The sequence below is a fragment of the Ptiloglossa arizonensis genome, chromosome 10 (assembly GCF_051014685.1).
Source record: "Ptiloglossa arizonensis isolate GNS036 chromosome 10, iyPtiAriz1_principal, whole genome shotgun sequence".
Taxonomy (NCBI): domain Eukaryota; kingdom Metazoa; phylum Arthropoda; class Insecta; order Hymenoptera; family Colletidae; genus Ptiloglossa; species Ptiloglossa arizonensis.
The window spans coordinates 15,929,226-15,956,654 of NC_135057.1; the positions used below are offsets into that span (position 1 = coordinate 15,929,226).

At 37.0% G+C, this 27,429-nt stretch overlaps 2 protein-coding genes and 1 long non-coding RNA gene across 13 annotated transcripts; 1 reads left to right on the forward strand and 2 right to left on the reverse strand.

Annotated features, from left to right (window-relative positions):
- The first annotated feature begins 1,344 nt into the window (after positions 1-1,344).
- LOC143152094 (F-BAR domain only protein 2) lies at positions 1,345-17,569 on the forward strand. Of its 8 annotated transcripts, none has more exons than XM_076321792.1 (15): positions 1,345-1,845; positions 3,223-3,534; positions 3,993-4,250; positions 4,335-4,530; positions 4,596-4,916; positions 5,727-5,840; positions 9,107-9,206; positions 9,619-9,880; positions 9,956-10,005; positions 10,075-10,220; positions 10,552-11,032; positions 11,313-11,529; positions 11,626-11,974; positions 12,342-17,447; positions 17,528-17,569. In XM_076321792.1, the coding sequence occupies exons 1-14, from the start codon at positions 1,816-1,818 to the stop codon at positions 12,410-12,412; spliced, it is 2,907 nt and encodes a 968-aa protein (XP_076177907.1). In that variant the 5' UTR covers positions 1,345-1,815; the 3' UTR covers positions 12,413-17,447; positions 17,528-17,569. The 8 variants fall into 8 exon arrangements, with proteins under 8 accessions (XP_076177907.1, XP_076177909.1, XP_076177910.1 ...); XM_076321794.1 differs by having other exon boundaries at positions 9,956-9,999; XM_076321795.1 differs by having other exon boundaries at positions 9,956-9,999; positions 10,078-10,220.
- On the reverse strand, positions 15,119-22,987 carry LOC143152096 (prolyl 3-hydroxylase 2). Of its 3 annotated transcripts, XM_076321811.1 has the most exons (11): positions 22,579-22,987; positions 21,895-22,159; positions 20,658-20,982; positions 20,240-20,365; positions 19,496-19,632; positions 19,151-19,318; positions 18,393-18,635; positions 18,028-18,123; positions 17,801-17,951; positions 16,634-17,051; positions 15,119-16,547 (listed from the first exon to the last, which is right to left on the reverse strand). In XM_076321811.1, the coding sequence occupies exons 1-11, from the start codon at positions 22,830-22,832 to the stop codon at positions 16,475-16,477; spliced, it is 2,256 nt and encodes a 751-aa protein (XP_076177926.1). In that variant the 5' UTR covers positions 22,833-22,987; the 3' UTR covers positions 15,119-16,474. The 3 variants fall into 3 exon arrangements, with proteins under 3 accessions (XP_076177926.1, XP_076177928.1, XP_076177927.1); XM_076321813.1 differs by lacking the exon at positions 15,119-16,547 and having other exon boundaries at positions 16,878-17,051; positions 17,727-17,951; XM_076321812.1 differs by lacking the exon at positions 15,119-16,547 and having other exon boundaries at positions 16,878-17,051; positions 17,718-17,951.
- Positions 22,988-23,138: 151 nt separating this feature from the next.
- On the reverse strand, positions 23,139-26,309 carry LOC143152100 (uncharacterized). 2 transcript variants are annotated; one of them, XR_012993503.1, is made up of 4 exons: positions 25,707-26,309; positions 23,754-23,806; positions 23,590-23,674; positions 23,139-23,512 (listed from the first exon to the last, which is right to left on the reverse strand). It is a non-coding gene; the product is annotated as an uncharacterized LOC143152100 (long non-coding RNA). The 2 variants fall into 2 exon arrangements; XR_012993502.1 differs by having other exon boundaries at positions 23,461-23,674.
- Between the last annotated feature and the right edge of the window lie 1,120 nt (positions 26,310-27,429).

Genomic DNA, 27,429 nt, shown 5'->3' on the forward strand with positions numbered 1-27,429 from the left:
GCGGCGTTGGTTAAACCGTTTCCGGGTTTTTCTTTGTAAGGCGTCGACAGGTTCCCCTTGTTCGCGGGCATCGCCGTAATCCTCGATCCACGGAAACTGGGTCGTTCTACCTGTCGACAGCCGTCGAGACGAATGCACCTTTCGGTCCAGCGACGAGAGTGATTGATAACGCTCGAAACTTCTCTCTTCCCCGTATATACGATACACACGTGAGCTACAGTACATGTGTAACGTATAGCGTATAGCCACTGGATATGCGCAAGGACACTGGACTACCCTGAGCTGATTATTCGAGGCCACGCCTCCCGTCTTCCGACCTTCTCTACGTACTGCCACCCCATTCGAATTTTCGAAGCTCCACACAGACCTGTTATTTTTACTTTTTCTTCTTCTTAATGTTCTCGATTGATTATCTTTCGTGCACTTTCTCGAAACAAAAAATAACGTAAGTGCATTTCGAACGTAAAATATATCCGTCGAGTACAACGACGTTTTACCCGATACGATGTTTTGGACGAAGTTATTTCATATTTTCATACCTTCGATGCACTTTCTCCGGTGATCACGAGCCTCGATTTTAACGCGTTATAGGGGAAAACAAAATTCGAGAAAAAAATGGGGGATGTTTTTCGAATACCAAAAAAAAATGCGCGGCCCTGGGTGTCTAGTAGCGCCACTGTCCACACGTGGTAAATCGTTTAACTATCGCGTACATTGCACGCTGCGAGCGTGCTTTGAGCGGAAGTGAAAGGGTTATCTGCTTGGCGATGAAAACGTAGATTAATTCCAGTCGCGTTACCGGAAGTAAACGATTGGTTCTTAACGTGTGGGAGGATTGCTCAAAAAATTCGTATTATTTACGTTTACGGCTTTGTAAAGAAATTAGCTCAACGTGTCTCTAAACAATCATCGTTCGGATTGCAATGCACAGGTCAACACTGTTTGTACATATCGCATATTTGACATGTTACATAATTTTAGAACATCCTCGCAATTATAGTACAAAGTTACTGCTATACGAAACCACCCCTCTCAAAATGAACACAGAATATACAAAACTTTGATCGCAATTCGATCGTTATGTAACTATCAGGGTCTGTATCCTACAAATTATCTGTCACGAACGTATCCTATCACGAACTGGCGGGAAGGGGGGTGGGGACAGTTTGGCCATATAGTTCAAATTTCAGATTTACGCAAAAAAAATTTCTCTTAAATATTGGAGACCTTGAAGAAGTAAATCGCTTCAACCTCTTTTGATATCCGAAAAATTCTAATTTTGTAGATTCGATACAAAGTTGCAACGCAAATTGTAATGGAGAAGTTGTGTGACTAGATTTCCAAGACATCAATGCGAAACACCGCGAAGTGAAACGTACGCATTCAAGAAAATAGTAAAAAACGATAAAAGATGAAATTCCCGCATAATCTGGATCGTCCGGTCACGTTGTGGAAAAGAGCATTTTTTACCGACCACCGTGGCTCTTCGTACCTTCGACTGTGACTGGTAAGATGGCGACAGACGGCATTTACAAGAAAGAGAGAGAGTGGCTAACGACGAAGATAGGCGAAATAAGTTGACCCGTGTCTCCGCGGTCGAGCGCGCTCGTTCTGCTCGAAACGTCCGAGCACGAAAACGTTACGTTGGTGGTTTGTTTTAAATTGAGTTACGACTCGTCGTACGGCTCAAACGGTTACGTCGTGTATGGTACCGTGTGTGTTTGTATATGTGTGTGTCAATGGTTCGTTATTAACGGTGCAGTGTGGCCTGATACATCACAAGATAAATTATGATGGTCTGATCGCAGTTCCAACATGACTGTGGATTTCGCCGAATACTTTTGGGTGAGTGTCTTCCAGCTTTTATCCAAGAATGTCATCCTCGTTGAATTTAGGTTATGTATGGGGAGAAACCCCCCTATGTCCTTTCCTTTTCGTTCGTCCTCGAGCGTACAAACTCTCGACGAACTTCTCGTAACCGTCCCTGCACGTCGCACCGCGGTAACACTCTTTCTCGTGTAAATCGACGCATTCCCCTCAATGAAAGCCTTTTTCCTCTCTCTTTCTTGCGCTTTATCATGGTCGTCTTCGTTTGTCTCTTTTTCTCCGCGTTACACGGCACGCTCATCTTCTTCACTCTTCTCGCGAATACAAGGTTACGCGTTCACCTTTCCCTGTCATCTCCTCTCCGTGTCGTTTCTGCGATCCACCGTAGAGAAGCACCAAAGAACGCGTACTTTATTGCACGTTGACATGTACGCGTTCAAACCTCAAGTGTAGACGGGATTGGAACTGTTAGCTTTAACGGAGAAGCATAAGAACATTTTTTAAAAACTTGCACCATTAACTTTAATGAAATTCGTTTAACGACCGAATTGTCTGTTATTTCACTTTAGTACATAATTCTATTAGTCATTACCCATTGTCATAAAGTAGTTCCATGTAAACATTTTATTAAATATATTTTTTTGTATAAAGAATTGAAGCTTTTTGTGATTGTCGATTTAAACAATTTGGTATTATACAAATTTAAATGTTTACCGTTAGGCAATTATAATGAATTTAGTTTCATACATTTTTTGGAAGACGTGATATTGTTCTCCCTGATGAATGCACGGTACAGATAAGATACTACTTTCTTTCATTTCCCTCAAAATTCTATCTACGAAAGATTAGTACATACAGGATATAATGCTGATATTTTAAATAATAGATAATTAATTTTACATAAAATAAATGTTTGTTGTAACATTTAAAGGTATAACAAAAAAACATTGCTATAATTATAATATTTTTTATTATAAAAATACTTATTGTTTCTTGTCAGTAAAGTCTATAGTAAAAACTAAACAGTGAGTTGTATGTAGCAAGTAATACGTACAATAGAATGACAAGAGTAATAATATGTAATGACAGCTTATTGTGCCGATGTCATTCAAGAGTCCTACACCAAGTGAGTTTATAGCATGATCAGGGTTCAAGTGTTAAGTGGCTAAGTGGTCTTAACTACAGTTTTAGTATATCTTTTTCTGTCGTGATATTCTAATTGCAAATGGAATTTCTTTTTTCTAGGCATAAAAATCCCTGCCCCGATAATTATCATAAATATTTGTCAATAATTTGTTAGTATTCGACGTATATTAAAAATGAAAAAGAAACTTTGTTTTTAAAAGTTTGAAAAGTTATTTCATTATGTTGAAAATATATTTCTTATGATTTAAGGGCGAAAAGAATAATGGATTTGACGTGTTATATCATAACATGAAGCATGGTGTAGTCGCGAGTAAGGAGTTGGCTGAATTTTTGAAAGAACGATCAGCCATAGAAGAAAACAATTACAAACTTCTTAGCAAAGTAGCTAAGCAAGTGGGCAATAGCAGTAGTACACAGGGAACATTCGCACCTGTTTGGGCTGCTCTAAGAGGCGCAGCAGAAAAACTAGCAAGTTTACACTTGCAGATGGCCCAAAGGGTCACTGAACTAATCAAAGATGTATCAAAATATGCAGATGAACTGCACAAGAAACATAAGGCTGTATGTAATGCTTTTTTTTGTAATCCCTATACTTAGAAATAAGCCAAATTTCCTTAATAAAATTATGTAGATTACATAATTTTTTTAATAACATGTTAAACTTATATTAATTGCCTCCAAGTTAATTAGAATTTTTTTTAGTCTTTTAATTATTTTGAAAAGCATAGATATTTTTCCTTTTGCTACAATCGCTACAACTATTTATCGTGTTGCATTATGAATCACTTTATATATTTCAAACCTTATCAGTATCCGCCCACAGTCAGGTCACTAGGTTCTCTCAGACAGTAGTGTCTGTAAAGATATAAAGATAACACTTATCAAATCAGTATAACAACTAATTATTTAGAATATCTAATTAATTAATGTTATTTTATTACTGACTATAATTTTCAATTACATTTATATTACAAAAAAGAATAATCATTAATAAAAAATATAAAATGAACGATATCCAGGTAAAAGAGGAAGAATCATCCACCTTGGAAGTTGTACAAAGTATACAAAGCATTACTGTGACTTTGCACAAAGCAAAAGACATGCGTATGCAAAAGGGTCTTGAATTGGAAAAATTGAAAAAAGACAATGCTAGTCAGAAAGAATTAGAAAAAGCAGAAATAAAATTTAAAAAGGCACAAGATGATTATAAAACTTTGGTAGACAAATACATGGTCATAAGAAATGATTTTCAAACCAAAATGACTCAAGCATGCAGGGTATTTGTTCTGATTATCTGTTTTACAACAAAGTTTCTCAAGAAGTAAACATAATACTAATGTATCTATTCTTTCATTGCTAAGCGATTCCAAGATGTAGAGGAAACTCATTTGAAACATATGAAGGAGTTTTTAAATATCTATGCAGATGTCTTGCAAACAAATCACGAACAAGTTGGCCAGGTTCATATTGATTTTAAACGTCAGTGTCTGGACATGACAGTGGACAAGTTATTAGAACAATTTGTTCAAAGCAAGTATACAGGTTTCGAGAAGCCAGGTAAACAGTCTTGTAACACATGGTTTGGAATCTTTCACTTTTTGTATAATTTCTCTGTGAATTAGGTATGATCGAATACGAAGAAGTAATGACAAGTTTAGCAGATATGACCAGTCATTCTCAATCGGATAGCAATGTCGAGGCACCCAAGGAACCGTCAAAAGGAGCTAATGGAGAAACAGGAGTTGTTGGTAACACTCACAGTTCAAAAAAAGATCAGGGATTAAAGGGGGAGGGTAATCAGGTGGATGAGGAAAAGGGAAGGGTACAAGAAAAAGAAAACGAAAGACTGAATGAAAGGGATAGAGAACTGTCACATGCACAAGCCACCAAGGCTTCCCGCCGTACTACCTCGCTACTCAACCTGTTCATGTCCAACTCCCAGGGTAGGTTTTGTTTTTAAAATTGAACAGAATTTACAAGACTTTATTCTCTTTTAATTGCAATAGTTTCTATCTACCTTAACATAATGCAAAGGTTACTACTTCTTCATTTATATACAATTATACAACGAAATTGATTAAAAAAAATTATTCAAATATTACAAATTGTAAAATTTCTAATGTAATGTTACTCAATAACAGTTATTCGATAATAACAAATTTTAGAATTAATTTTAATTTTAAGATTGGACTGATTATGTCTTGGTAGATATATTTTGCAATTTTTATTTATCACAGCAGTATCATTTTACTATTCACATATATACAGTCATTTAATTTATTTTTAGCACTCGATCACAGATTTATTAATATATTAATCTAGGCACATGCAAAACAATTTTATTGACTTCATGCTTATGTGGTTGTGTTACAATGCTTACGCGTTACAATCTAACAATAGGTGGAGGATGACATTATAAATTATTATGTATTCCAGGGGGTTTTCACACATACATTCTTTTTATGTTAGTATAAACAATGAGTATTGAAACTAGAACAATTTCCATAGTAAAGGAAGAAATGTAGAAGACTATATAATAAGAAAATAGTTGTAATTTACACTTCCTATTTTACATATATATTAGCATTCGAAAGAAGTAAACACCCCTCTGGAGTGCTATTTACGCCACTGAAAGTGCAAACTGTAATAAAATTGCGATAGATATAAGTAATGTGTAAACAGCAAGATGAAGAAAAAAGGGCCATTCGAAGGCACAGATTATTCAAAGATATGAGCAGTGAGTGTTGTTTCAGACAAACAGAAGCAAGCAGGGTCTGGTTCGGCACCTGCAACTCCTCAGGGGAACAACCTGCCTCCTGCTGTTCCACCTCCCAGCATCTCCAGGAACCCTCTCAGAAGATCTAAATGTAACTGCTTACATTGTGATTACCTGTACCCTTACCATATCCAATACACGCATTTTGGATTAACTATTTAGATTATCGGTTATATGGTATTATTATAGACACGTATAAAAAATTCTTTAAAGACTTTGCTTTTCTCTGTCATTAGTTAAAAGTGATCAAGGTGAGGGTATGACATTAGTAAATTGCTACAGCTTTCTGTAACCTTTTTTCAAATCTTTATACAAACTATTACAAAAAATAATTTTCATGTCTGTTGAAATTAACAGATCTTTAAGTTTCAGTTTATTTCAAACAGTGTCTAATTGGTGGTCTTTCTTTGTATGTATATTTTGAACATTTAAGCTCAAGCGTTATTGCACAATTTATTCTTTTACACTGAGTTGCAACAGAGGTATTAAATATTTTCATATGTATGTATAGTTTTAAAAAAATTTAATTCAATAAGAGAAGTATTTTGAAAGCGATAGATAGAAATCTGATTTAATCGAGTATCTTTGATGCAGAAAATATTTTTATACACTTTTAAGTGACCACCTTTCATTCAACACTCCCTCTATGCACCTTTATCTTTGTCTTGCTCTATTGATTGTTCTCTGTCTGCGGTATTTGGTGACAATTATATTACCATACCTTTTTTGTTACAATATCTTTTACGGCCATGCAGGACATGCGGTTAAATGAAATATCTGGTGACTTACAGTGGTAACGCGTATTGTGGTTCCTCCACTCTGCACTCTTTTAGATCAGCAGTGTACGTATACTAACATTGTTTAAGCACATTAAATTAATGTTACATGCATAGAATCATATTGTAAAGTGGTTAATGACTTGATGCTAATTCGTACTCAGTTAGATAGACACAATGTTTATGTAACATTGATTTATCCTTAGATTTTGAAGCACATTTAAAATATTTCTTCGTTTTAAAGTACATTAACTTGCATTAACACATTGCCCGTCGTGTGTATTCAATTGGATACGCGCTTACGTGACTCCAGGGCTCGGAAAAATCCATGTGACTGTCAACGTGTTAAAACATTTAACAGAGAACGTCAGCTGTTAGTTTAAAGCAGACCTATCGTCATAGTAGCATTCTTCATTAGAAGGAAGAAATATTTTTCGTTCGCGTTTGACTAACACTGGAACAGGCTTGCTTAGATAATAGGCTGTAGCTTTAGGTTTACATGATAATCTAACAGGTGATTTAACACTTCTCATAAATTGTTACTTATAAATTGTTTTTCTAACAATCTTTTGTGTAAACATAGACCAAGGGGTTCTTCTATCAACACGACTCATTGTAAAAATTTTATATGTATATTTGTTTATACTATGCTCGCTCAATGGAAAATATATCATCGATTCAATTCAATGTTAGACTTAAGAAAACTATTCTTTTGGAAAGTTTCTGAAATTCAAGTTATTAATACTGCCAGTATTTTATTATGCACATCTATTCATAGATTAATCACTTCTTTTTTTTGTAAGAACGCTCGCAAGATTCAAAGTTTAATTTACAAACATGCCTATCTTGATATGTCAGTCGTGAAATAATTTTTGAAACTTTCTACCGCTCTTCTAAAATAAACACGTGTTCACATAGAATTAATCGAATAAAGGGAGTTGGACTTGAATAACGTTGAGATACAAATGTGGGGTTTGCTACTGACGGGGCCGAAGGTGAGCCATTTTTAAGTGTCTGTTACTGCATGGCTCACTTGTACTTGTATTTATTTTCCAAGTGCAGATATTTTTCGTGATAGCGTAATGTGATTCTGCAAGCAACCCTTTTCATTTATTAGTCGAAGGTAGTTAACAGTAAACACGTTCCCATTATATCGCGACTCGTTTCTTCGTTATTTTATTTCTTTTCCCCGTTTTTTTTTTTTTAAATAATTTGTATGTTTTAAATGTCACATTTGAGATAATCCGATTATCCTAAAGTTCAAAGATTGTGGAATTATCATAATACTTTTTGTACTTCGTCTGATACTTCAATTTGTTCATATACTGTTATTTGCATGTCGATAGTAGTACTTGCTTGCAGAACATGTGGTATCGTACGCTCCACGATTTAATAGAGGTATACGTGGAGATTGCGCAACCTCATTTTGTTCTGTTGTCTTGAGAAACGTATCCGACGTTAATCGTAGAACGTGTAATTGTTAGAAAAACAATTTAAGACGAGACTGAACCTTTGCAGATCTCTATAGAATTTTTAAATGGTGATGGTGTATATGGGTTTTCCTATACCTCTGCTAATGTAACGTGCTACCTACGCTACTCTTTGTATTCCTTATCTATCGTTATTGTCTGATTTAATGCAGGCGTAATAACGTCATTTCCAAATGCTGATACGAGTTTCAGATCGGAAGAAAAATATTGACTAGCTGCGCTCGTGTTTGCTTTGCCCGCTTAGAATTACAGTAGAGTATCCGTAATTACGAATAACTCAACAGCAAATGCTTCTATTAAAATATTAACCGTAAACATACAAAGATTCAAAAGTTCGTATTAGTGAAGACAAAGTAAGTAAAGTTTCGAAAGATATCGAAGAGAACAATAGACTTGATCGCCGCCGAAATTCATATCAGCATAATTAGAGAATGTCATAATTAGAAAGCTCATAGAGAATGCATCTGCTAACTGTTGATCCGGTGACGATTGATTTACCCTTATTGTAGACGTTATTTGATCACGTTGCGCTACGCCTCAAACACTTGGAAAGTAAATTGATTTCCACTTACCATTAGATTACAAGTTTCTATTAATTTCTAATATAAGATTTTATTTACATTAACTTTCAGTACGAATATGTTGACACCGCAAACGTAGTTTTTTCGCTTATTAGTTTTAGTTCATAGTTGTTTTATTTACATTCATATTTTAACAGTCGATTACTTCAACCAATATATTTGTCGAAATAGACATCTTTGATTCAAATGAGAATTTTTATCAGAATTGTTTGTCTCCTATATGAATGTAGTCGAATTAAGCTTGTGTAGGTATAGTTCTAATTTAACGAATTATTAATTTTTTTAGTGTTCAAACAAGTATATGTACGTTAATTGATTTTTTTTCTATTATTATGTGTCGTGTATAAAAGAAAGTTAATTTTTGCCAAGTTTTAATTGGAGATTAATTAGGAATTACTGTTGTATTTTATTGTACGTTATTTAAAGAGCCTTTTAAATCGACTGTTCGGATTAACTATAAAAATTAAGACCCGCTTTGTTTTCTATATATCGTGCGTCCACGATCAACAGGGTTTCTTCGCAGCAGGAGAGAAAAGCGCAAGGAAAAGAAGGCGAAAAAGAAGAAGGATGTCGTGGAAACGAGCAGCAACAAAGAAGAAAAGTCTGACCTGTCAGTATACGCACATTCAGCAGATCTAGTGCACTCGAGATCAATTCCGCAGATCAAGATCACGAAATCACGATTAAACGGTTCTCCCGCGTAAAAATTTGTTAATGTGAAAACACTTGCTCTTCGAGTAAGATCAACGAAGAATTCTTCAGGCAGAGACTTGGTTGCGGAACTGATGCTCCACATTTTCCAACTATTATCTCTTGCTTTCGTCGGCATTACAGCATTACAGCACCTTAGTAACTAAAGCACAACAATACCGCAATATTAAAGACAAAGTATTTTCTTAGAAACTCACTATCTGTAACAAAAATAAAGTAGCATAGAACGTATTGTATGTACGTTACAATGCACTGGGCCTGCTGGAGCATATACAAGTGCACCCGACTAATCTTTACCAATTCTATGATAGGGAGGACAAGGAGGATAGCAGAAAGTCTGAAACACCGACACCAGAAGTAGACGAGGATGGATTTTGTATCCGACCGAAATCAGATCCGTGGGAAAATGAGAAGGGATTTTATTCCAGCTCGGATACCGATTCTGAGGATGAAAGGGAGAGAAAGATCAAGGTGGAAATAAAGCCTCTCAGCAATGGCGGAGCACCGATGAGCGCCAGCGTGGACGAGCTGAGGGCAACGGTGGAGAATTTATCGTTATCGCCTGCACCAACGGTATGTTTCATTGTTTCCATTTTTTTGAAGATACATCAATGGTGGAAATGAGTAATATCGTTTCATTTATATCAGGGACGCAGAGGATCTAACACCGACTCTGATCACCACATGAAAAGGTCTCAGTCAGTGTCACAGCAATTAGGAGGTAAGCCAAGCTCAGATTTACTTGGCCTAAACTTGTTCAATCCCAGCAGTACACCATCGAGCGCCTCGACGCCGACTGGTAGTCATCCGTACGCGCCATTGCAAAGTCCTCCGCCACTGTCTTCGTCACCGACGCCTCAACCACAGCCGCCACAATCTGCACCACCTACACACCCTCACTCACGGTTCCCTGGTGAGTTTAAAGAGGCGCTTCTTATTGTACTTTCAGCTCATCGGAACACTTTTTGCATTTTGTCGGAAGTTATGCGTAAGATTTGAGCATTAAGTTTTAGGACTGTGTAGCAACCGCATTTAGAAACGATCACGTTTCCGTATTGTTTAAAGTAATTTCTTTATCAGATTTCTCTTAATGACTTTTGAACGAAACAGAATACTTCTGATTCGTGGCACGACACGTGCTTCTAAATAGTTTTATAGTAGCCTCGATCTTGGGATTCAATGGTCAAATCGTGTATCATCGCGTTGAAAAGTAAACAAAATCTAACTATCGTTGTTCCTCGCAGATGGAGACTTATTCTCGGAAGTGGGAGATATCACTCCGGCCTTACCTCCCAAACAATCAGCATCTTCCACTCCGACAGGATCTATTATCATTCCTAGACCGCCGTCCCGACGAGGTGAAGGTCCTTCTCCAAGAGGTAGGAATTCACCAGCAACGATATCAAGAGCAGACAGCGTGGCAAGCTTGGAGTTTCGTACAGCTGGCGTGGGAGTTGGCTCATCCAGAGGTCCTTCTCCGTTGACAATCGGGCTCGCGGATACGATTCCTCTGGCGGTTGCCTTTCACGAAATAGTACACTCTTACTTCAGAGGTACCGACGAGACGCGATGTCAGGTGAAGCTCAGCGGCGATATGATGTTATCGTTTCCTGCCGGTATCGTCGCTGTGCTGGCAAATAATCCGAGTCCCGCAAAGCTAATGTTTCGTGTGAGAAACAGTAACAGATTGGAAAAATTGTTTCCTAATAATCAGCTCGTCAGCATGTAAGTTGCGCATGTGTGTTAGGTTGTCCTGTAAGTAACACGGCATTTCCGAAGAGTAGTACGATAAAGGAATAAGAGTGGACGCGCTATATCAAACGCGTGAAGCTTCGATTAAAAAATAGGACTTGATTTATAAATTTTCGATACTCGCGTATCAAGTGACAGTTATCTGCATTTAGAATGTATAAAGAAGCTGTAATGCTTATGGGATAATCTAATAATAACGGTATTGAAGTAGCTTGCGCGTGCGAGTTTGTAAATAAGTTTTCATCATTTACAGGGATGCCACGCAGACAACCGTCGACAGTACAATTTTCGAATTCAACATGAGTGCCTTAACTACATTGTTACGCAAACAGGCTGAACAAAATCCCACGGCTTCCTATTTTAACGTCGACATACTCAAGTATCAAATCAAATGCAAGGAGGGCGCGGGTTCTTGTCCTTTTCAGTTGGTGGCGTATTGGAAGTGCGAATCTACACACACTGACCTTAAGGTGTTTATTTCAAAAGCATATAAATATTTACGCACATCCGGTGGAGACGCTGACGCTTCGTACTACTATTAAGTAAGTCATTTATGCGTTTTACAGATTGATTATAAATACAACAGTCGCGCTATGGCTTCTCCAAGTCCACTGCTAAACCTCCATGTAGCAGCACCGATTGACGGAGGTTTCAAATCTCTGAACAGTAAACCACAAGCTCAGTGGTTGCCGGACACGAATCGTGTATTGTGGAAGTTCACGGAATTGTCTCAGCACAGTGAGGGTAATGGTGTAGGCTCTTTGAAAGCGCGAGTTGAACTCGCACATGGGCCAGGAAATCAAGGAACGATATTTACTCAATTCAATTGCGAAGGGACCACATTATCCGGAGTTGAATTCGAACTTCTGGGCCCCGGCTATAGATTAAGTTTAGTAAAGCGCAGATTCGTATCTGGTAAGTGACATTAATTTTCACAATATGAATTTTTTGTGACCGGCACAAGATTGTATTTTTAAAGTAAACTACAGTATAAATTTTTCGAATGTTGGATGCGATTGACAACTGTCTGGAGTAGGGTGGGAAAGTCCGAGTGATTGTTTGACTTAAGAGTGCAGTGTGTTTGAAGTGTGAGTTTAGAGTGAGATTCAGAAGTTGGATGAGTAAAGTGTAAACTCAAAAGTAAGAGAATTAGGAAGAGTGAAAGTAAGTCTAAAGTGTATACTATTAATTCTAAAATTATTTCTTCTATTGGAAAGGATCCCTTGTACTTAACCTTGCAGATTTTCTATTTCTGTACGAAATATTTGTTTGTTATTTTCAGGAAAGTACATATGCGATGGAGATTCCGACTCAAGAAGCAGATACGCCGCACCGCCATCCAATGTGGATTGACAACTTCCAGAATGGGCGCCTCAGTGGGAGAGCTTGCCCATTTAATATTGGTACTTGCTTATTCATTCACTGCCCATACCTCGACTAATGTCCGTTCAAACACGAAATCGGCGTGGGGAAGCCTGTTGGATACCAAAGAACGCGTGCGATACGATGAAGTTGTCTGAGAGACAAATAATTTGTACAAAAGAGCGATCGCAATGTGAGCAGGATGCTATACGTTAATTCGTTTCAACGAGTCAGAACGATCTCGCGTACCGAACAATAGACGGACGAAGGATCGAGGAGGATCGCACCTTCGCTCGTCAACGACGATACAAACGATGTACCGTATGATCTAAGCGAAGAGAACTCGAAACGGAAGTATCGAAAAAAGAAACATAGTTGGACTTCGCAAGTCACTCGCTACCTGATGAACGGCGTTCTAATGTGTTTTATAACTTGTATATTTTTCAATTTTCTATAATATGCCCTCGATTAGATTGTACTATTTTTAGTAATGTTTGTACGACGCGTAACGAGGCAAAACGACGAGGATGACGACGGTTGAATATACTTTTGAAACGTCAACAAGCAAATACGGTGGTTGTTCGCATAAAGCCTTTGGTGTCCAGCATATTTTTCGCCACGACATTCTCGCCATATTATTGTGTCTATATAATCAAAATACGTTACGAATTTTTTTACGTAAACAAAAAAAGTTGAAGGAACTCTCTAAAAAACCATCAAACAGTACAACGTCTTAATCTATTGTTATATCTTGCGTTATTTTAATATAGTTATTATATTAGTACTATATTGTTAAGAGATTTTGTGAAGAAAAAATGTAAAGGATCTGTAAACGTCAATCTCGATTACTTCTGTACATTTAGCATTTATATTTTGTACGGACGGGGCTTAATATCGCTTGCTGTAAACCTGTCACGAAGTCCTACTGTGTACTCCGATCTGTTTGTATAGTTGTACTCGTGCGTAAAAGCAAAAGACGTGCAAAATTAATGATAATTAATTCATAAACAAAAAGAAAGAAAAGAAATGCCGCAGAGTTGTATTGTTTTGTGATAATTTGTTGAATTCTCTATGCAGCGATTTCTACGTACACTCTATAAAATAAATCCGAACGTGTAAAATTTTACTTTGTTTCGAATCGAGAGGATAGCTCGAGAGGAGAGCACAAGAACGAACGTTCTTCCGTGCTTGCTCTTTCTGAAATTTGGCGACTGCAAAATTATTCTTCATTAAGGAAAAAAAAAATATAAAAAAATATTTGACGAGATGAGATTTTAGCGTTTGTAACGATCGAAGCGTTTGCGCGATCTGTAGTTTCGCAAGTCTCTCGCAAAATCTTTTAAAGATTGCGAATCATCGATGATCTTAGGATGACGATTGTTTCGTCGTTTTCATGATCGTAAATTAATCCAGTATTTCTTGCTACATTTAACTTAGAGTAACTCGATCCGGTGGCGTTCACTCGGTCCACCGATTCGTTTTTAAGAAGCATACTAACTTCGAGGACGTTAACTCAGTCTTCTCAACCCTTCTCAACGGGAATCGAATATTCTATCTATTAATGTTTTTCCACATTTTTTTTTTCTCTAAGTGTTCTCTTTACTACCAACGTTTACGAATCGAACTTTAGAGGCAGGCCATTTCGTTCAACTGCATGTGCATACATACAACTTGTGTGTATATGTATATGTGTATATACGACGAAGTAATGACTCTATAAGAATAAGTCTGAAATGAAACTCGATTATTATTATTATTACTATGATAGTCCAGCACACATGATGCTTCCCCCTATGCAGATTTAAATATCTGCAACAAGTTGACGAATACACCGTACATATTCGTGCATAGTTCGATTTCTGATTATCTTTTATTTTTTAGCGATGATCAATTGTAATTCGTAAAAGTCAAAGTTTGGGATTTCCTTCGAATCCAGATTATTTGCTACTATTTTAATATAATCGTTTGACAAATTTTTTATTACATTTTACGAAGGATTTATTATATTTTTTGTTTTACAATATTTCAGTAGATATTAAATTATAATAATTTAGAGAATTTCATACATTTCGATCTCGATCTGTACACGAATACTCACGGTACTTGTTGCAAGGTATTCGTTATCTGGCTCTAAACATGCATTATGCTTATTAATTATAACGAATAGTTCGTAGAGGCGCGAACTGCTAACGATTTGGTTACCGGACGACGAGGAACATTTCTACAACAAATGACGTTCGTCAAATGTACCATAATGATTTTACATTTTAAGAAACTGTTGTCATTCAGCGCGTTCCTGCAATGCTCTGCGTCTATATTTTACGGATTTTACATTTCCCTTTTTATTACTATAGTTCTCGTAAAAAGAAAGAAACGAAGGTCTACGAAGAGCAATATAAATGAAATCATCCAAACGATACGATGATGAAATTTGACGACCACTCCATTCGATGTTGCTAATTGACTAATGACAAAAGAAAACAAAATGCGGAGTACGTTTCTTTGGATCTCTTCAAACGTCGATTATACGGTTCGATCGAATTTATATTGCAGTATAGTTTGCCGATCTAAAAAGCGAAGGTATGATCTCTGTCTTTAGTAAACGTACTCGTGGATAACGGTTCACAAAAATGAAAAAAAATATTAATACGACTATTATGGAGTGGTTCCTGGAAGAAGAAAAAATCGACTGAGCTCTCCTGTGATACGCAGATGTCACTATAATTTCGTAATAAATGTTTGTAACGAAACATAATAATGTTAATGATCGCGTTCACTTTCTTCCCGACTGATCCCGCAATGATCACGGCACGAAAAGTGGCACAACCACCGTGGTTTTTATTAACGATAACCCGTTAATTCATCGAGCGTGCGTTTTCGATTCCTATGCGTACAATGCGCCCAACAGAGAATATAGAGTAATTTATGCGATTCGCTTTTTACATGTACAATTGCAAAGTACGACGGAAATTCTACACTCAACAGAAACGTCACTTATGCATACACACCAGGGCTATTGATTCATACCAGGTACCCGAGATACCTTCTAATTGAGAAAGAAAGACGAAAATTACACAGATACGCTTAATTCTGTGTCGATTACACTATCCGAAATACACGGGTGAATTCGAGAAGCCTCGATCAGTATTTAGACGATCCGTTTAGAGTTGGCTACAGTCGAATATGGATATTATCCGAGATACATTGTATAATTATGAGATTTATCATTTTTATAATGCTTAATAATTAAAAATAATTAGTTAGAAATAAATCATCATCAATCTCATACTTGATTAGTAAACGTATTCGACTTTGCCCGATACTATTTGGATTATATCGGACGCCACGTACGGTGACATCAAATAATTGTCATTTTTTTTGGGTAAGTTTCAGGCACCCAGGTATTTTGGGTATCAATAGCGCTAGTTTACACAATTTGAGAACACGTCCATCGACGCGATTATGCATAAAGGTAGTCTTGTGTACAAGGCTTAAAATCATACAAGAGACGCATCGAAGAGCGGAGATCGCGATGCAACTGCATATATACATATGACTCTTATACATAGTATAAATACGACGAGGAGAGTAAATAAATTACAATATACATATTACACGATACATAGGATGGTTATGTAAGCCTGTTGACATATAATGTCTATGTTCTAATAAAGATTAGGATATTTTATATAAACAAAGCTGTTCGATGGCCGCGACTATTCATACTACCCCGCATACATCTAAAATTTCTATTTGTATCATAGAAAGTATAAGTTTCAAGGAAACGAAATATATATGCGAAAAAATTGAATGCATATAACACAAGCTATACAAAAATAAAAAATAAAAAAGTTGTACTAAGTAGAGGAATCTTGAATGTACTTGATAGGATAGGTTTTCTCGTTTCTGTGAATTGTCTTCTCAGATCCCTGGTTTGTTGTAGACCAGTCACATTGACCGAAAAAATATATTACTCTTTAAATTACTATTTGCCTAAAAAGTTCTGGAACTTGTAACAAAATACTATGAATTTTCTACAACAATCCTCCCAGTTCATGAAGCGTTTCCTAAAAAGTGCCTCAGCCATTCGTCGTTATTGACATACTGGACAAGTACATCCTCGTATCTAGACATTCGAAACATTTATTTATAAATTCACACAATAACGTTTTCAATTAAATACCATTAGGCATGAAAAATTCAATGGTTTACCTCAGAGGCACTTTGACATCTTCAACCTCGAGAGGACCAACTGAACGGACTCGTTCCAAGATCGCCCGAGCCAAGATCCCCTCGTATTCCGTGTACTCTTCATCCTGCGTAAACCATAAAGCCAAGGCACACCTCGTACCTCGAAGAACACTGCGTACACCGTGAAGATTCTCTTTGCCAGCTGAGAAGGCCACCATACGACCACAACGCGGAAAGACTAAGCTGTCCGATTCTCGGATCGTCTGATCCTTCGTGAAGAAAAACTCACCGCCCTGGAAGTCATCGTTCAGGTAGAGGATCGCCGAATAATCTCTCCAAATGTAGGCTGGACTTTCGCGAATACAAGTCTCTTTGTCTTTCAATATACAATTGTCCGCGTGAACCAGATGACTTAAGTCGTCTCGATCCATTGGCGAATCTAGAAATTGGAACAGAATGGTCGTTCTATGTTGGAACATGTTCATTCATTTGTTGTGCTTTTAGGTTGAAGAAGAAGAAATAAGTTGAAGACTCGTCAAGAAGACAATTTTACTGTCTAAATGAAGGTGTTACTATCAAGTCAGCCCATAAGTAATGCAAACTACCTATCACACTTTTACAAGATAAAATGCAATAATTATGTTCTACACATTTTGTCAGTTATCTGCTAATTTCTCCTCCTTTTAAAAGAATTCCTTTCTTGTAATTGAATCAAATGGATGTTTTGTTCGCTTAAATAATGTTACAGACTTCTAAAAAGGTGATATTCTATACAATATCCAAGGAGCTTAGGCGAATTGTTCCTTCCCAGTCCAATTCTTCTATATAACTTAAGGTATATAACTCCTCACATATACTGTCAAACATTAGGTTGAATCTACTTTAATTGCAAATTTGTTTTTGTCTGTGTTGTAGATGACCCTCCTGAAGACTTTTTCAATGGCAGTAAACGATGGAACGATTCAAATTGAATTTATAATACAGTTCTTCAAATACAACAGTTGGATTTTATTCCCCTGTAATTCCTATATGTCTTCATCGAATTCGTATTACTTATGAAATGAATCGATAGCTTTCTTTCGACTGGTCACTGGATGTTACCCACGTGCCGTACCAAGTGAATCGGTGCGACGCGATTGCAGCTGCGAAAGGAACCAGAAGCACGTTGATGCATCAGGTGAAAATTACCAGGTAGAGCTGTACGGCAGACCAAATGGGTGTAGGTGATATACAGTGGTCGATCTAGCCCGAAATACCTTTCCACGTGGCTGCGTGCATCCTCAGTTTTCTCCAGAAGCTGTTGTAGTCGTTCTTCTTCTATTTGGCCCATGTATACCATCTGTGATTATTATTACCGTTATTATTAATGAAATTTGGACAGCAATGCGGCCTAAATAGTCTTAAGAACTTCCTACCAATGCGATTCTTCCTACTGTGATTCCTTCGAATCGCTCGTACTTCGAGTGCGGACTTTTGTATTCGTTGTATCCATCTCCTTCCACAGCAGTCATCTGTACATTCATAGATATAAAAATAATTCTGCGTACACTCGTCTAATAAGTATAGCATGTACGTAGGTCTTTGTATTTGGCTAAAAACTAGGGTAGTACAGTAGAACCTTGATACTTGCACTTAAAACCCATCGTTGCAGGGATGATTATTTAGCAATAAGTGTCTTGACTTTCGTTTGATATTGAAGTAGATCCATCAAGTATTGTCAGGCTCATTTTCCTGCAACTGTCGAGGTTCTACTATAAACAATTTGATAATGCCAACGCACAGAGGCTAACTGCATCAAGAGATCACACTCTGTAGAGTTCAAAAATCCATCAGCCACGTAGCGATTCTTCCCGCCAAGTTCTTTCTCTTCCGCCACTAAATAGACGTCACTGACTCTATTTTGCGATGTACCGTGTATCTCGTGTCCTCCATTCCGTATCATAGACAAATTTTTGAACTGTTGCGTGTGAAAAAGTGTCGAATGGCCAGGTGGTGTATACAAATCCGTTTGAGAGATTAATTTCTGCAAAGAACCGAGGCACTTAAATACTTTTATCACGCTAAAACTAAATTTAAAATATTTTAAAGCAATTTAAGACAATCTAGAATAATATAGGAAAACTGAGAAACGCTAAGAATTTCAAATGTAATAGACGTTGTGCTCGTTGCGCCTACATTATTGCGTCAGAAGTACAGTAGACGAGTCTCTGTTGCATTCTACAGGCGTTTCAACGAGAAATTTAGTAGCAGGACGTTTAAGAGAGACATAGAATTCCGGTAAAAGAATAGAAATATAGGATGATGGAGTAGTGTCGTATATGAATATTTTATTTGTCATATAAAAATGGTACAGAGAAACGAAAAAGAAACTTTTCCTAAATTACGAGCCTGGTCGCCTTAAACTTTGTATCTGATCGATAGATTAATACGCGCATCGTCCTTTAAACAAACATTAAATGGAATAAGGGAGCAGAACATCGGCTCGATGAATTTACAAATTTCAATATAGTTGTTTGAGCTTTATAGTTCAGTCTTTACCTTTCCTAGTTCCTTCGGTTTGCTTTCATCGGTCTTTGATTTCGCTCGGGAGTCCTTTTTTTTCTTCTTCGTCGTCTTGAGCTCAGCGTCGATCACTGAGAACTCCTTGAAAATGTAGCGCAAAATACTGAACTCGTATTCTTGTCTTTTCACGTATTTCAGAACTTCCTGGAAGAGAGTAGCGTTTCGAAATACAATATTGTGAATTTAATCATACGAGTAGCTGGTTTTTGAATTTTATTTTCACGAGAGCAACTATTTTTCTAATAGATCAGGATTTTATCTTGATTTCTTCTGACTTAAATTTATATGATTTTATAGAAAAAAAAAAATTCGATCAATCACCTGTCTGGGCTTGCAATGTTCCTCGTTTATTTTTGGCTGAGCACTGTAGTATTTCCTATTTTCGAGCATCGACTCGTCGGACGGATCGAACAACAAATAACTTTCCATGGCGGCGCAGGCTGCCTTCAAATTGCCCACTGTGTACAAAAAGATTCTGTGACGTTATCCACCGTTTCGTTAGCGAGATAATTCGAGTGTCTTTATTTCAACATCGCGCTAATCCGAAACAATATTTTTCAGGTCTATGACGCGTGGTAGACCGGCACTCGAAGCGATTAGGTCACCAGCGAAAACATTATCGGACGAGCCGTGCTGACGACGAAGAGCGTGGAACAATTTCACGGATAACGACTTTGCTGTTCATCCAACGGGACGAGACTACTTAAGCAAGATTAATTGGATTAAAATCTTCTTCGAGGTACGAATAAGAACTTCCTGAACAGTATCGGTTCATTGGAGGCACGAGAATTAATTTACCGTGGTAACGACAAGGTCGTATAATTTTTACGTTGACCATCGGGTAGTTTGAAGTCTCGTTATCATTCGATTCGAGATGTAGCGAGCTTATCAACGCAAACTGTTTCTATATCTCTCTCTCGCTGTGTCTTCCTCACTGGATGGACCAAAGTCGATAAGAATTTTTCAAAAATAAATGAATTACGTTCATTTGATAGAATACGTGGACCGTATAATGATCGACCAAGCTCGTTTCAACTACTCTTTCGTTCGAATGTGTGCACTTACGTTTGTAATAGGAGAATTGCAAATAATTGTAGTGGCTCCACAGAATGTCCTTCTGGTCATTACCGTTTATGTTGTTTAAATGCATGGAACACGATCGCTTACATTTCAAACAGTACGTGAAATGGTCTGGAAAATTGAGCATCTTTGTAATTATTGCTGTTCATAGTCCATTCCGTATTATTGTTAACGATTGGTCTGTTCAAACAGCCTTTACGAGCATTTAAATAATTAAACAACGATAGAGTCTACCTTGTATTATTCACTAGAAATTGTAATTTGAATTCAAATTTTCGTTCGAACAGCGCGATCATTGACAATTGTACAATATTTACAAGGGAAATTCATTGTCGGCAGGCTCTGTAATATGCTTTTATGTTCGATAAAATGGAAAATTATTTTTCGTTCGCGTTCCACTCACTGGCGATGGACGACGTGAACTCAGGGTGCCAGCCTTGGTCGAATGGACCCTCGCAGAAAAATCTGCATTCTTCCTCGGACTCCAAGTAGGATCTCAGCGACGTCTCGAAGTGATCCACTGCGTTAGCGTAGTTTTCGTTTTCATAAGCCGCTACTGCTTTCAGGTATATGTTTACGTAGGGCGCTGCTTCTAAGTTTACAACCTTCTCAGCTATTACGCCGGGCAGCGTCAAATAATGTTGCAAAGTTTCTAAACTTGCCTTATGATCCGGATGTTTGAGTAGGAACGTGTACATCGCGTTGGCCGCGTCTCGGTAACGGTTTTTCTGTAAAAGTATGCGGATCGGAAGAAATGAAAAGGACAATAATTTGTTGTCACGATAGTTCCTGCCCAGTAATTAACTGCTCTATATATTTAACAATGTATCATTATGGATACGCGGTTAAGGGTTATTTCTTTCCCTCAAGGGGACAAAGAGTGGAGACAATCATTCGATGACCTTGAGCGGCTAAACTTATAGGTGAGACTATAAGAGTATGGACATCTCTAGTTAGAAGACTGTACGCTAAAGTTTCTCTTTAAATTACATAGAAAACTTTTCGACAAATTATTACCAAGCATCGATTCTGAAACTGATTATATGAACCTTTTTTAGGAGACCTCTACGGACCAATGGCACTGCAACTGGGATATTTTTCCAACGAGAAATCAAGATCAAATTGAATAATGGTACCAACGGAAAGCTGTGACCGGTTACATCGAAAGATAAGAACCCATTGACATATTTCACACTATTCCAAGACCCCCATTGTTTCAGGGGAGACCCTATGGAGAGATTATGACGCGTATAACACAATTCCAGCATCGATTCATTTGCGCACCAATGATGTAGGCCAAGTGTTACTACCGAGCCGCTCGTTCAGAACGTTAAACTCATTATTTACTAAAAAAATTGCGGACGTGGGATTAGCAAAGTTGTGATTGCGTAAGCTACCCTATTAGAATTCCAAAACTCGATGCGAAATTAACGAAGAAAATTTTTCGAATGCGATACTATACGATCGATGACAAAAGTTTATATACAGTAATAAACTCAAACTCGTAAATATTTTAAATACAAAATTAACAATATTCGTGAAACTTAGCGTACAATATCACAAAAGAGTCTTGTCTTACAACTATATGGGTCATATTTTATCGAAGTTTTATGACTCGATGCAAAAATTTAATCTATTACCTGATAGTAGCAGATGTGCAAGTATTCGTAAGCTTGAAGATCGATCAATTTAAATTCGAATTCACGCGGTAACATTCTCAAAGCCTTGTAGCCAGCAATTTCACGATACTCTTGATTGCACATCATAAGACACAATGTTTCTTTCACCTTCTTTTCATAAAAGTAAAGATCTTCGATATTTTCGGGAAAAATCGGAGCCGCGCCGTTGACCTTTATTCTGCACCTTTGTCGACAATTTACTAACATGCGCTTGTAAATCTTATACCTGAAAGAAACCGCTTATGCACTCCACGATGAATCAATCCTAACAGCGTAAAAGAATAAGAAAGCACACAATGTACAAAAGTTGAAATTACATTTTAATGAACAACACAAATCTGTGTTACATCATGCACATTAGCGAAAAATATTGTTTCAAGGATACGCGATATCAAACATGAAAATTGCCGGAGCCCGCGAGCATCTCAAAAATTAATTATCTCGTAAACACTGGACTTTCGAAGAAACATTTTTTATATTTTTCCACCGAGCTGCGTATTTTGTCTTACATACAAAATTCAAGGATTCTATTATTTTTATTTCTCTCGAAAATTACAACTTTTGAAAAAATATAGCTTTTATTCTTTGAAACTTTCGTACTCGACAGTACTCCATTTCTAATTTTAATTTCGGTTACAGACGTACCCGTGTAAAAGTTCGTCGAAGTCCTCGATGCAGCGATGCCAATCCTCCTCGAGATAAGCCTCAACAGCATCATTGAAGATTTGGTGCAACGTCCTGTTGGTCCTGCTCTCATCCTCTGTTTGTTCTTGTAAATCCAGCGACTCTACAATCGGGATCTCGTTGTAAAGAGTGTCGTTGTTACCGGCAATCGCGCCGCATAGAAACAATAGCACGACAATTCTCATCGTAGTGTACGCTTCGCCGTCCCGATTCATACTGAGATCTCACAAGGAAAACTGAAATTCTCTGCGTGAGATGTTGATACGTGTACAAGTCCCACGTGATCGGCTCTCCCCACTACGGTGCTCGTGCGCTCGTACTCTCCAAATGCGGCTTCACTATAATGTACGGTTAACGATGGGTTTCAGTTTTTCCAGCATCGTTAAAATATCTACCATTTGTTAACCTTCGAGGATGAAACACATTTATCATGATATTTAATTTTTTAATATCTCGAAAACTATTTGGTTCGGAGTAGATTTACCATAATATTTTTATTTTCAAAATTCATTGTCGAGTTCAGTGTCCTGTTTCTCTGAACAATCTGTAGATTTGAATTTGAAACCTACATATTGAGCCGAACTTGGCGATGACGGATGTTCGAACTTTATTTGTACACATTTTATTTGTACGCATTTCAGAATCTTATCCATTTGTTTCATTAAAAAATTCAGATGAAATTTACAAACATGATTATGGTATAATGTTGGAATTTAACTGGATTTTTAATGTTGCCCTCCCCCTACTCTCCAACGTTGCAAGTTCGACGACCTCTCGTCGTGTTTTTGATTCGTATTTTTCGTCCTGTTTGTTCGGTGAACTGGTTTTGATCGAACCGGCTGTGTGTCACACTATGCAAATTAAGATTTTCGCGGTCTCGTTGCCAAAATCGCACCTGCATACAATGAGGGAATAACAAATTGAATAAAAGAGACAAGTGGTACTATATAATAGTAAGAATCGAAACTGTACATCATGTGAAGAGCGTATAATATAATTATCAAATGTTCGTCGAGCTTGTTGATAATCAAAGTCCCTTCGATCTCCGTGTTTAGTTCTGCAACGCAATTATATTTTCGAATAAAATGAGGCAAAATTCTGAAAAATGCGACAGAAAACCGAGGAGTTGGTCCTACCTGGTCGGTGCCGTTTCTTCTTAGTGGGCGGCTTGAAGAGGGTCGGCCAAATTCTAAAAATTACCAGTGTTCGAGATGGCGTTTGGCATATAAAAAATAGAGCTAGTCATTTATTGCTCAGAGCATCGAATAGCATGATCATTTCTCTTTCGAATAAGCGAAACCGTATTAAAATGGGATGTTTTTAAACGAAATTATAGCCAACCAACGTGATCCCATACATTTTTTGTTCTCGCCAATCTTTTCATGGTGGTGCTATCTGTGGCTATAGGGCCAAGTTTGTCGAGGTATGATTCCTGTTTGCCGCGCCAGATGGCGAGACAAGAATTATATTCGGTTTTTAGAAGATTTAATTACTTTTTAACATAAAAAAACAAGTAATTGGAGTACATAAAACATTGAAGAAGAATCAACTTATGCTATAGGATGTTTTAGGAAAACATATTTAATTAAAAAAAAATACATTTAACGGACCAATAACACAGATTATACAAGTGTTCGAGGATTTCCAACAAATGCTTGTAAAATTGTTTAATAAAATAATTTTACTGCACATATACTACACGTGGCGCCATCTATGGCTATAGGGCCAAGTTTGTCGAAGTATGATTCTTGTTTGCCGCGGCAGATGGCGACACAAGAATTATATAAGGTTTTTATAAGATTTAATCACTTTTTACCATAAAAAAACAAGTAATTAGAGTACATAAAACATTGAAGAAGAATCAACTTATGCTATAGGATGTTTTAGGAAAACATATTTAATTAAAAAAAAATACATTTAACGGACCAATAACACAGATTATACAAGTGAACGAGGATTTCCGACAACTGCTTGCAAAATTGTTTAATAAAAGAATTTTATTGCACATATACTCCAAGTGACGCTATTTGTGGTTACAAGGCCAAGTTTGTCGAGGAATGATTCCTATTAACGTAAACAGATGGCGGAACAAGGACTATATTCGCATTTTATCAGTTTTAAACACTTTTTAACATAATTAAACAAGTAATTGAAATACTTGAAACGTTAAGAATGAATCAATTCGAGTTATCGAATCACTGTCTGCTTTATGAACACTTTACTTGTAAATTACGTCACAAATAATGCTCTATTTTAAACACACTTCAAAAACTCTGACTGTATATTGTTGAATTACATAAATACACCCTTTACACATGATAATAACAAAAAACTTGTATAAATACATCAATTGATTCAACCTAGGTTCCTAAAGAACTGGGACTAGTTGTTTACGATACGAAACGATTTAAACCGGCTAGAATATGCATCGCTCTGCCATCTAGTGTCATAAACAGACACTATTCTTCAACAAACTTGGCCCCATAGCCACAGATGGCGCCACCACCGAAAAAAATGCAACCACTAAAAATGCAAGGACTTTGTAAAATGGCAATAATTTCGTTAAAAATCGCCTCATTTTAATGCCGTTGCGATTATTTGAAGGCCAAATGATTACTCTATCTGCCAATCTGGCCAATAATTTCCCAACTCTATTTTTAATAAGCAAAACACCACCTCGAAAACTTGCAACTTTTAGAATCTGAAAACACCCGCTTCCAGTGTCTATTTCCTTACTCCTCCGTAAACCACAATAAAATAGGCCATAGGGCAAACGAAGCGGAAGGTTTAAGCTCTAATTTCATCACTGTGGCAATAGTCTGCGTTTAGTATTAACAAAGTTGTAGCTGTCTGTATTCCACAACTACAATGCCCGTGTAATGAACGAAACGTAAGGATTGAAAAAGCAAGGGATTCGCAAACTGGCTATAACTTCGTTGAAAATTACATCATTTTATTGTTTCTGCGCTTATTCGAAGTGCAAATGATTACTCCATCCGCAAATCAGGCCAATAATTTACTAACTCTTTCTTTATGTCTAATAGTCTGACCATACACACGCATGTCTGCTTGTCTGACCATAGACTCACATTTTCCACATGTTTGACCATAGACGAGGGGTAATACTACTTGTCCGTCCATAGACCGGCGTTATGCTACTAGTCTAACCACGGATGGGGATTATACTACTTGCCCGACCACGGGTGGGACCATTATTACTTGTCTGACCACGAATGGGAGTTATACTACTTGTCTCAACCTGGTGGGTATATTCGATGTCTGACCATAAACGGGGGTAATGTTACTTTTCTGCCCATGAACGGAACAATACTATTTATCTGAACATGCAAACACAAATCCGCTTGTTCGAATTCTACGTTGCAACAGTACTCGAGTAACGAAGGAAAGTTAAGGACTGTAAATGCAAGTGATACGTCGAATGACTATAACATTGTGAAAAATCATGCGAGTTCAACGCTGTTGCGCTTATTTGAAAGGAAAATGAACAGGCTGAATGGAACATTGTCTAGCTTGGATACACTGATGTACACTAAAATCAAACTAGGTTTACGGTAAAATCTACAAGAAAGACCGCAGCTATTCGCTCATATTATTTGTATGTACTTAATAATTGCATTATGCTACTATAATGCAATTAGTAATTACATACAAAATAATATAGATTGCCCAGGTCTCACCACGTGGAGGTTGCTGCGTGTAGAGACCTACCCTAACCCTACCCAACCACCCTCCATTTTCAGAATTTTGATTTACAACTTTCCTAACATACGACTCAATAAAGCAACGATCGTGGTTAGATCGTTGCTCGAAGAACCAACAACCGTTAAAGTTTTCAGAAGAATCTGCCTTGAAAAGGCTAACTATGACACAAGTCGAAGCAAAATGGAGTACAAGTCGAAGCAAAATGGAGTACAAGTCGATGCAAAATGGAGTACAAGACGATGCAAAATGGAGTACAAGTCGAAGCAAAATGGAGTACAAGTCAATGCAAAATGGAGCATACACCTACCTAATTAAATTGCACTTAATAGTAATATCCTCCCTATATAAAAGCTAATGTTAAATTACGAGTAAAGCCTACCTAACTAAACATCTAATTTCATTCATATCCTACCTAATATAAATATCTAGAAAAGAACAAGGAAACCTTATATGTTTCCTTCTTCTTTCGATGATCGGTACCACGGAGATTGTCCTGAAATATAAACTGTGGGTATTAAATACAATGTCGTACCTAAGAGCCTACCTAACTAAATATCTAATTTCATTTTCATCCTACCTAATAGGAATATCTAGAAATATACGAGGAAACATTATATGTTTCCTTTTTGTTTTGGTGATCGGTGACACGATGATTGTCCTGAAACATAAATTGAAAGATATTAGACATAGTGTCATAAGTTTTACCATTTTTTCCTCTGCAGTTCCATTCTGAGCTTCTCACACTCCATTTCCGTTTCCTTTACATTTGTCATTCTTCTTTGCGCTTATCTATAGTCCCAATTCAAAATATGCACAGACACATACCCTAAAACAGAACTTATTTTATCGATTAGTAGACATAGAAATAACAGAAAGAAAATAGCTGAAAATAAAATTTGTTATTAGACAGAAAAAAGAATTATACACCGTCAAAGTTGGTATTTTATGTCAATCACAATAACACTGACACCGGAAAACTAAAATTTTAATTGTTTCTTTGTTATATAAAAACTGAATTTCAATTTTATTTCATATATTATTTAACGAGAACCCACAAATTTAAAAATATTTTTAACGTCATTGATATTG

Bases quoted from the DNA above. Each gene is read 5' to 3' on its own strand.
- LOC143152094 (XM_076321789.1), top strand. From the start codon at position 1,816: ATGACTGTGGATTTCGCCGAATACTTTTGG. The intron at 4,917-5,726 runs GTAGGTTTTGTT...GTGTTGTTTCAG, and splicing joins GTTCATGTCCAACTCCCAGG to ACAAACAGAAGCAAGCAGGG. The intron at 9,207-9,618 runs GTCAGTATACGC...ATTCTATGATAG, and splicing joins AAAGAAGAAAAGTCTGACCT to GGAGGACAAGGAGGATAGCA.
- LOC143152096 (XM_076321811.1), bottom strand. From the start codon at position 22,832: ATGAATCGGGACGGCGAAGCGTACACTACGATGAGAATTGTCGTGCTA. The intron at 17,952-18,027 runs GTAGGAAGTTCT...TAATAATCACAG, and splicing joins CAGTAGGAAGAATCGCATTG to ATGGTATACATGGGCCAAAT. The intron at 16,548-16,633 runs GTAAACCATTGA...TCGAATGTCTAG, and splicing joins GATGTCAAAGTGCCTCTGAG to ATACGAGGATGTACTTGTCC.